Consider the following 9,800-nt stretch of genomic DNA (forward strand, 5'->3'; position numbering starts at 1 on the left):
CAAACAACGTAGGACTTTCCACCAGGAGAGTGGCGTTCAGAACTACGTGAAACTAACTGAATTTTTACATCATTATCGTATTTTTTTCCTAATCCTAACCTACATAACTTTACGTTAAGTACATACGTTTATGTAAAGTGCATAATGTCATTTGTGGGGTGCTAGCTCATATGTGCATTTCCGTAAGATATCATGAGCCATTGTATGAGGATATGTTGGGTAGTCTCGCTCACCAGACCTTTCTCAAGAAAAGAAAGGTCTGGCTGCGCCGACTCTCACTTTAAGATGGGAGAAAAAATGCCCCGGCTTCTTTTTTTTTTATTTCTTTCAACCAAACACAATCGTTCTGGGCGGTGCCACAGCAACAGTGCGCTTGCAAAAATATTGCCGGGGGGAAACAGGTTTTGGTGTAACACGCCCACAAAAATATCGCCTACAGGATGCGAACCATGGCAGAAAAAAGGCTACATCCCCGCAAGATCAAACACCGCAGAAGTTAGTAAAGGACGTTTGTTGACTATGACAACCGGAGGTGGTAGGGCGGGACTTCAGCAAGTGGCTCATTCCGCCAAATGAGAGGCTGATCTATGCAGCGAATTTCTGCCCACTCAGACTAATGTTGGGAGGTTTTATATTTGTAAAATTTTTCTCAATTTAAAAATATGTGACATCATCACAATGTAAGTAATTGTTGAGGGCAAAACACATCTTTAATGGCCCGATACCCAAGACGTAATCCCATAAGTTAGAAACTTTTCTGGCATATGCTATAGGCGAGCAACCCCACTGGACTGAACAGGCGCCATCTTGGGGTCAGGTCTCTAGTTGATACATCTATGGTTTTGCCACTGCTAGCTAGCTAACATTCCCCCGGAGGCAGTGACACAAAATGGATCTTTTGTTTTTTAAATGAAAAGGTGGGGGACGCAACAAGCCAGTAAAAGCTCCAAACTGTGTGGTGAGGAAGCATGACCCCAAATGCATACAATTTTGATCCACAGTTTATTTTGGTCATTACAGTTGACAGTGGCATAACACATTTTTACAATCAAGTTTATTTTTTTGTCATGTCTTTTTCTCACAAATTTGGAGAGGTGGTGATCCTTTGAAATTTTTTAACAATAAGGAGTGGGCATTAAGTTACCTAAGAAGGTTGAGAACCCCTGGTTCAAAGTACAGGTGGATGATTTAAGAGGTATTTGTTGCTTTCTGACTGTGCAATATGTTTCAGTGCAACTCTGTAGTACATTAGTACAATTCTGCTGCAGCAACAGCCTGTGGCAGCATTAATCAAAACTAGTCAAAGATATGCATGTTCAACTTTCCTCCTCTCTGCCTCCATCTGTTGTCATCCTCTGCTGTTTACCAACTTTAAAAGAAAGGCATGCCACAATAAACTTTTCATACTTTTAGCTGTCCTGAAAATCCCATCTCAGTGGTGTCGCGTGACATTAAAGATTCACACACAGGCTCAGTGTTTCTCCCTTTGGTGTTACTGAGAGATTCTGGGTAATCATGGTGCATATGGTTCCCTCCGCACATCATTACAAAAAAGTATAAAAGTGTTTGAGGTTTTCTCAGCTCAAATTCCCCTTTATTATGCTGATGTGTTATTTGCGTCACACTGAGAGGAAAGGTAGTAGAAATCCAATTGCAGAATTACATTTTAATTTGCTAAGGCTACACTCTAATGCTTTCCTTCCTTGTCTCTTCCACAGCATGTGGTACCACTCCGCCATCAATTTATTAAAGGACACAGCAGAAAATGTGACAACTGAAACACACACAGGTTTGTCTGAGCAGATATTTGTGTGTGCATGCTGCCTCCCTGTGGTGGTTTTGCTTTTAGCAGTCCCAACACTGGAGACTGCTACAGGCCTTTGTCACAGAAGACATATAGACATGTCACAGATGGGAAAGCAAAGGTGTGAATAATTAAATGTATGATGGATGCAATCCTTTTAGCTGCTTTGATTTCAAGGTCCTGGTGTTGTGCATGCTCACTGTCACTCTCACTGGGACACTTGTATACAGGTGCCATGGTTAGTGTTATTAGCAACACCTGTGCTTTTTCTATGAGGAGTCAAAGTGTCTGCTGTGAAAAAGAGCTCAAAGTCAGCTCAGTTATATACAAGTACTTGTCCTGCTGAAGCAGTTGCTTTTTATCTCATTTAAGATTAAACGTTGCATCAATTGCAGACAGTAAGTTCTTTATGACAGTCTTTCAACTTTTAGCAGCTTTAACTACAATTTTTATCTTGGTCTGCAACTGTCATGATGAAAGGATACAACCTCTGAGCCTATTACGATCAAACTTAAGATGAGCATTTATTTCAAAAAGAGCTAGATAACAGAAGGCTCTGTGATGTAAATACTCCCTCTGTCTGTTCTGTCAGAAGACGAGTATCTTAGATTAACCACGTGAGCAGATCAAACATGAAAGCATCACTGCCATGAATGAAAGAGACGGGGGAGCGCTCTGTACACAATTTGTGCTTTATTGACAAAAAAAGAGATTGTACAGTTTCTACTGTTGATTGCAAGAGCAGTGTTGATCCATTACCTTTACACAGGACACCTTCTAGTCTCATGTTCTAGCTATCATGACTAAACAACACAGTGCAAATCGCATTATCAGTCTAACTGCTGTGCACCCTTTGATATATGGACAAGACAGCTGAAAACAACTGGCAGAAGGCGACGAGAGATTGGTAGTAAGTACGTGGATTCATGTGATAGTTATGGCATTTCAACTGAAGGCATGAGACGGCGACAGAATAACAACGCTGAGCTGTGACGGATAAATTGTGAAATGCTGTCGTGACTTACAAAAACAATTATGTGGTTTTGTTTTTTGTGGTTTTTCATTTCCTCATGTGAGTGTGCAAAATATCTAATGAACAGCGATCCAAGTCCAACAAACTGTACTCAGACAGGAAGTAACTAAAAAGTAAAAGTGCTGTGCAAGCATGAGGGAACACAGCCGTTGCATTTTGCCATGATGATGATGATGATGATAAATGATTGATAGAGACTTCACCGAAGTCATAAAAACAAAGAGGGCCAGCCCCAGGATTTCTGCATAGCAAAATCTGGGCAGTAGAAGTAGAAGAGGTACCGTAGACAAGGAAAATACAAACTGATGAACGAGGAAAAAAGTCTTCTCCCATACGTTATATTAGTACATTCTAACCTGAATATCTGTCTTCATTTAAATGGCTTAAGCACATGGACAGACCCCTCACCTGAGGAGCAGTCACCCTCCTCGACTAAATGTGCAGCTTAATTTCACATGTGACAGGGATTTTACATCCCTTACATAGTGTAAAAATCAAAATGAAAAGGCTATTATGCATTTTTTGCAAAGGCGTGACAAGAAACAGTTGAAAATAAATTTGAAGCACATTTCAAATTTTAGTGAAAGTGTGATTTCTTTCTTTGTTAAATAAAAAACAAATAATTATTTTTTTAGCTAAAACACAAAGGAATATTTTCACTTGTATGTTTAAATCAATGTCTCTTTTTTTTTGCAGCGTACAGTATTTTACTCTGTTTCAAAATGAGCGGTGGACAGTTTTTGGAATGACTGCATATACATGTATCAGCGTCTCCTAGCTTGCTGCTTTGTTTGCATACTTACACCTGTAAAATACAAAAGTTTGCCTGACACAAGTGCTTTGTGTGTCAACTCATATCTTGGCTAACTGCTGAGAGAGAAATCTACTTTATTATTATCCATTAATGCTGGGTTAAATTATCAACTGTTATAATAATAATGCATTATATTATGACCTAGGTTCTTTCTATTTTTAAAGAGACATATTAAGACAGTATGCAAGTGGGAAACAGGTGCAGAGGGATGATAAGGCTGAAACACTCCCGAGGAAGACAAATATAAGACCCCTAATAAAGCAAAATATTAAATCCAAAGAAGTCAATAACTGAGAAAAATAACAATAAAATAATATAACAAATGACAGATAAACAGTAAAAATCTCTCTATGCAGACAACACAAAAGTCCTGAACAAACAAAATTCTGTCCCAAAGACATAACACTCCCCGCGCTCCAGTTGGCCTGCAAAGCAAGAGAAAGCATCAATCAGGCTCCATGACAAAGCACAGCATCTCAACAATGCGACCGGCCAGGCAGGAAAGCCAACTGGCTCTGTGCAGGTCTGGACATATTATTCTTCTGAACGGGGATCAAAAAATGTAGTCTCGGGTCATCTTGAGAGAAGGCATGGCCTCGTTGACGTTCTGGTCCAGGCGGTGATACTCCACAGTGCTGCGGGAGCACAGACTGTCCTTCCAGCGCCGGCTCTGAGCCAAGAGGAAGATCTGGAAGGAAAAAAGGAAGCAAAATGCGGATAGAAATCAAATCAATCTGATAGATGTACAAGTGCTGATCAAGTAAAATTATTTCTTGGTTCACAGGCGAGCAGGAAAGATGAAAGACTACATAATTGGAATCCTACTTCAGCTGTAAAAACCCAAATTAACATGGGGCCAGCATAATATCTAATAAAACCTTCCTCTACTGAGAGAAAGAAAGAAAGAAATCGTTCGTCTAGAAGTGTAGAGGAGCAATTTCTTTCTCAAAAGACTTTTTGCTGTTGTGCCACGTATAATCACATATTTTATGATAATACATAACGTTGGAAACCTGTTAAAAATGCAGAGCTGAGGTTGTTAAGCTGAGGATATTCACTGTTTTGTCACATCTGGTTGTTTTAGTTAAAGTGTAAAGCACTGCTTTTCATTTGTGAGAGTGTGCAGTTGATGAAGTCACTCTCAATGGCTACGTAATTAAGTATAAATCTATAGTTTATACTTAATAAAGTGGAATTACAATAAATGGAAGATGGGAACATGAGTCAAATATTTCAGGTACTCATTTTTGTTGCCTTTAAAGTGTAATTCAAGACAAAAAAGTTTTACCCCAAAGTACAGCAGTGTTTTATAGCACTGTGATGGTATTTTTTTTTACCTTTTAACCTAATGATTCTTTTTTTAATCAATCAATATGTCATAAAAGTTAACCAGAGTACAGTGCAATGTCCCAAGCCCAATCCCAGGCGCTGGATATCAAAATGCTCAATTTTTCTAACAATAATACAAAACAGTTAAAACTTTGAAAACCTCAGATTTGAGAAGCTGTTATCAAAAATGTTGGCGATTAATTTTCCATCAATTAAAAGACTCATAGTTTCAGCAATAGCTTTTTGTACCTTACAATAAACAATTTTAACTGTCATCGTGCCAACACTCACCTTCCTCTTGTTGTGATAGGTGATATAAACGATCGCCACCAGGAAAGCCAGGATGACCAGATGAAAGAAGAAGTGGGAGTCCTCATCCTCTGTGTTGTAGCTGTCTGGCCCTTTGTAAAGGGGCACCTCCATCCTGTCCAGCTGCAGCCTGTTCACACTCTGGTCTTTGACATCATCTGTGTTATCGTACATGCCGTCGTCGCTGTCCCCATATGCATCATCTTCGTCGTCGTCGTCATCATTGCTTTCTTCACCTTCATCTGTGTAACCGTCCAAATCATTGTGAGTTACGGGTCCTTTGTCAACGACCTGCAGCAGTTCTGGGTCAGTGACCTCCACTCCGGACGGGTTTAGAGGAATGGAGGGCTTGGAGTCAGGTGAATCAAGCTCTTCTGTGACAGGTTTGACTGGTTCAGGGGCTTTGACAGAGGTGGTGGGAACTTCTGGTCTAGCAGCTAGAGTGGTTTCAGGAGCAGCAGGTCCCTCTGTTGACTCAACTTTGCCTGGGGTTTCTCCAGCTTCCTCTGTTATTGTGGCCTCTTGGCTGTCAGGCTCTAATTGCAGTGTATGATCAGAGCTATCAATGATGGCTGGGTCCGTTAGCTCTTTTTGGTTCGTTTGGGGTTCAATGGCTGTTGTGTGGTTATCTTGAGGAGCCTCTGCTGCTGTTGTTGTGGAGACATTGCCAGCAGGTGCTGCAGGGTCCTTGGGATCCGTTAAAACTGCTGTGCTCTGCTGAGATGGCAAAGGCTCTTCTTTTTTGCTCACAGCGGTCAAATTAAGATTCTGAAATGTGTTTCCCTCCTGTGTCTCGTGCTTTGGCACTGTCGGGTAAGAGGGAATAATAATGCAAGACAATATATTAGGTTACAAAAATAAGGTTAACAAAATACTTAAATATCAACTTAAAATGTGTGCACAGTAAACAATATGTACTTTGAATCAAGGAGGGGTTCTTTATTGAACACTTTCAAAGTCTAAAGTCTGGGTCTTCACTTTCAACTTAAGCGAAATACTAAGAACTCAAATCATGTTCTTTCAGAGGCTTGTAGTCTTGCTACAAATATGAATAATACAACCACACCGATCACACCAGCAGCTTTGAAAATGACTCTGTCCTCCTACTCTGAGACTGCCATCTAAAAGTGGCAAGACAGTTAACCCCCCAGCTACACTGATAAAGTGGATATGTGTACTAAACAGCAGCTTGTTTGTGTGTGGTTGAGTGAAAACAAACTTGCCCTAATCCCATGACCACTACTGACAATGAGAGATTGAATTTTGAGGCAACTTTTCTCCTTTAAAACACAATGTGATGTGTTGCTGCAAATTATACTAAGTCATAAAGCCTTCATCAGCCCGCTATCATTTGTTCTACTTCACTAAATTAAACATATTCCCTCACTCGCAAACTGTCAGGGTTGGTTAAATATACAACAATGTTAGCAAGGCTTTCCAATTTCTTTACCTGTTTAAGTTGATAAAATTACTCGCTACAGCTATAGAAGTTTCAGACTGTGTCTTTAAATAAGAGCTGAACTCTGTCTCATGCATCTGGCCAGCCTTCCTGAATCAATGACACCATTTAACCAACAAGTGTCAACATTATTTCATCCTGTGGGACTACGAGGCGTTGCTTAGGAAGAGATGGGAGGAGAACACTAGGGACTTGAAGCACAGGGTAAGACGTCCCCAAGAGAAGAAAGGGACTATTCATACACATGGGCCATGGCCAGCATAAATATTCACTGAACAGAAGATCTTTGTGGCAGCAACGGTTATACGCTTTACTGCATGAAACGGCATGTAGGAGTCAAGCTTTAAGACTGAGCAACTGTGTCACACTTCACAAATGTTTTATCATTTTATATGTCTATAATATTTCCTTAAATTATGGGAGATCATCCTCCTTTTACTCTTTTGGCTGTTGGATCAGTTTTATTTCAATAAACCCCATGATGCATGGACAAGGCCAAAAATTAATGTAGCCACTGGCTTAATGTCGGTAAGGTTAGGCTGAGCAGCTTGTCAACCAGCTGTGCAGCTACACAGATGTCATTTACTGTTTGTCTTTAAGATCGTTTTAAGCCGATTAGTGCATGATCAAGTTTAAGTAATCCTCCCTTTGCATAAATATTTGCTTGGTTCCCTTCCCTGATAAAACCTAACGAGACATCTACAATATCAGGACAGCACATTAATATTTTGTCACAGTCTGATTCCATATAAACCAATACCAAAAATTGGAGTTTATGTAACTTAAAGTCAAGTTAAGTCAATAAACATTGTAATCAGATACTGGTGTGATTCGTGGCGACAAGGGGATAGTGTAGGGAATGGCTCCATTAGTAATGTCACATCACAAGACTTCGTGACCAATTGTATACCAATGCATGACCTGGATATTACATAGATAAAGTGGATGTATTTAGAATATGTCATGCAAATACTTTCTGGAGAAAAAGCCAATTCATGGAAATGTTACGCTCCTAAAATCTGTCTTTATGCGTTCTTGTTGAATCAGTGCATCTTTATCATGGTCAGGTATAAGCTATGTGAATGAGTATGGTGTTAAAGAAACAGGCTAGAGACTAGATTTTCCGCAGCAAACACAATGCTGCCACCTGACACACAGTAACATGACATGCGATCTTCATTTAAATAGATCAGAGAACACAGGCAGAGGAATCAATACCACTGACTCACTTTATCTCAACACATTTTAGTCATTAGACTACAGGCAGTCAAAGTCCACTTATGCAACACACAGCCTGCCATTAAAAACAACTCTACAGCCTTTACTGTGGTCCCAAGCATCAAAGGGTTTTTCTTTAATAAGCTGTGGCGCTACTGGACTGACAGGGGGTTAATTAACAGCTCAGATATATGACAAGGACATCTGGGCCAAGTCACTTTTATCTGACCACCACAAATACCTGCTGCCAAGGTGTCCCCGCGGGGCTGCGCAAAGTGGACTATTTACCTCCACTGCCGTTTCCCCTCGGGTTGTCATACACCAGACAATTTAAGTAGACGTTGAGGCTTTCTTAGAGAAATATGACTTCCTGTTTGCTGATTCCGATATGCTTTTATGACCTGAACGTGTCTGTATGCTTCAAGGAGTTGCTTAAAACAGTATTAAGGCCAAGCCTGGAAACTTTGAATACATTTTACACATTACAGTGATGACCATATCGCCCATATCACGACGGATAAATAGCAGTTAACGGAGCGGTGCAAAGCCTTAACATTACAGAACTCTTTACATTCAAGAAATTACTTTGTTATACTGAACTGTAACACTATGAGAAGATAGAAAATACTATTTGTAGACTTTTTAAATGCATACATAAAGCCTGTCATCGTCCCTGACACCGTGTTAGCTAGCATGACGTACTTGCCAACTAGCTACAGTTACGTTAGCTAACTGACAGCGGCTAACGTTAGCTTAACTAGCTGTGCTGTTGGTTGGTTTTAAAAACACAGAAATCATCTCAGGTAGTTCAAACAAGTGTCGCATACCTTGCGTCGTGGTAACGTTGGTATTTGTGACTGGCAGGCAGCCACTGGTTGACAGCTGGAGGAAAATAAGCAGAGAAAGAGCACAAATATTTCCCCTGCTTCGCCCCATCTTTCTGCGAGTCGCCATGTTGATGCGTGAGTAACTGGAGGGGCGTGGTCAGCTGTGTGTCTGTGTGTGTGTGTGTGTGTGTGTGGAAGCAGTCATGACAAGTGTGTGCATGTCATCTTGAGTCACCCTCAAAATACTGAAGTACTTATCTGAGGCAAGAAACTTGGAGCCTAAACAGTGACAACAAAATATATTTTTAGCTATTGCTTTCTTTTTTTGGTCTCACCTTATGAAATCCAATATATGGAAAAGAAAAGCTCTTCCATTTGTCACAAATGGGCTGTAATGAAGGTGACTATAAAACTACAAAAATCACCATAAAGCATGCTTTAACAAATTAATGTACCATTTGCTTGCCAAGAAGTTACCCACAGACAGTTATCCTACATGTGATCTCACATATGTTTGGGGTCAGATAGGGAGCAATGCCTTATCAAAAAATAAAGAAATAAATCTGACTTTTGAAACATGTCATCAGTTCAGAATCATGTTTATGAGCATTTTCTTAAAATATGTGGGCTATAAGTAATAATGATTGATTTTTTTTTTATTTTGGCACAAATGTGCACAAAATAGCCTACTTTGCCTTCTTATAATGCAAGTCTTTGCTGGTTTGAAAGGCCTGGTATATGGCATTCATGTATTATTTTGTCAAAAAGGCAAGTATTTTTAATAATATGAAAGTGGACTCCAGTTCATAAAGAGAAATCAAGCAGGAAAGAGAAGAAAGCAAACTAACAAATAGAAACATGTCACACATATGTCTTCATACATCACTCTGCAGAGTCACATGCAGAGCAAGTTCATAATTATGTGGGCTTATCTTCCATTTTGCTGTGAGTCCATAACCAGTCCCAAGAAGACATTCCTTTCTCCTGATCGTCATTTATTCTATTGA

At 39.9% G+C, this 9,800-nt stretch overlaps 1 protein-coding gene across 1 annotated transcript; it reads right to left on the bottom strand.

Moving 5' to 3' along the window:
• Positions 1-2,477: 2,477 nt before the first annotated feature.
• Positions 2,478-8,952, bottom strand: lg12h5orf15 (linkage group 12 C5orf15 homolog). Its single transcript, XM_049592903.1, has 3 exons — positions 8,794-8,952; positions 5,272-6,095; positions 2,478-4,339 (listed from the first exon to the last, which is right to left on the bottom strand). The coding sequence occupies exons 1-3, from the start codon at positions 8,918-8,920 to the stop codon at positions 4,205-4,207; spliced, it is 1,086 nt and encodes a 361-aa protein (XP_049448860.1). The 5' UTR covers positions 8,921-8,952; the 3' UTR covers positions 2,478-4,204.
• Between the last annotated feature and the right edge of the window lie 848 nt (positions 8,953-9,800).

The sequence above is a fragment of the Epinephelus fuscoguttatus genome, linkage group LG12 (genome assembly GCF_011397635.1).
Source record: "Epinephelus fuscoguttatus linkage group LG12, E.fuscoguttatus.final_Chr_v1".
Classification (NCBI taxonomy): domain Eukaryota; kingdom Metazoa; phylum Chordata; class Actinopteri; order Perciformes; family Serranidae; genus Epinephelus; species Epinephelus fuscoguttatus.

Bases quoted from the DNA above. Each gene is read 5' to 3' on its own strand.
- lg12h5orf15 (XM_049592903.1), bottom strand. From the start codon at position 8,920: ATGGCGACTCGCAGAAAGATGGGGCGAAGCAGGGGAAATATTTGTGCT. The intron at 6,096-8,793 runs GTATGCGACACT...CTTACCCGACAG, and splicing joins CAACGTTACCACGACGCAAG to TGCCAAAGCACGAGACACAG. The intron at 4,340-5,271 runs GTGAGTGTTGGC...TTTTCCTTCCAG, and splicing joins CCTATCACAACAAGAGGAAG to ATCTTCCTCTTGGCTCAGAG.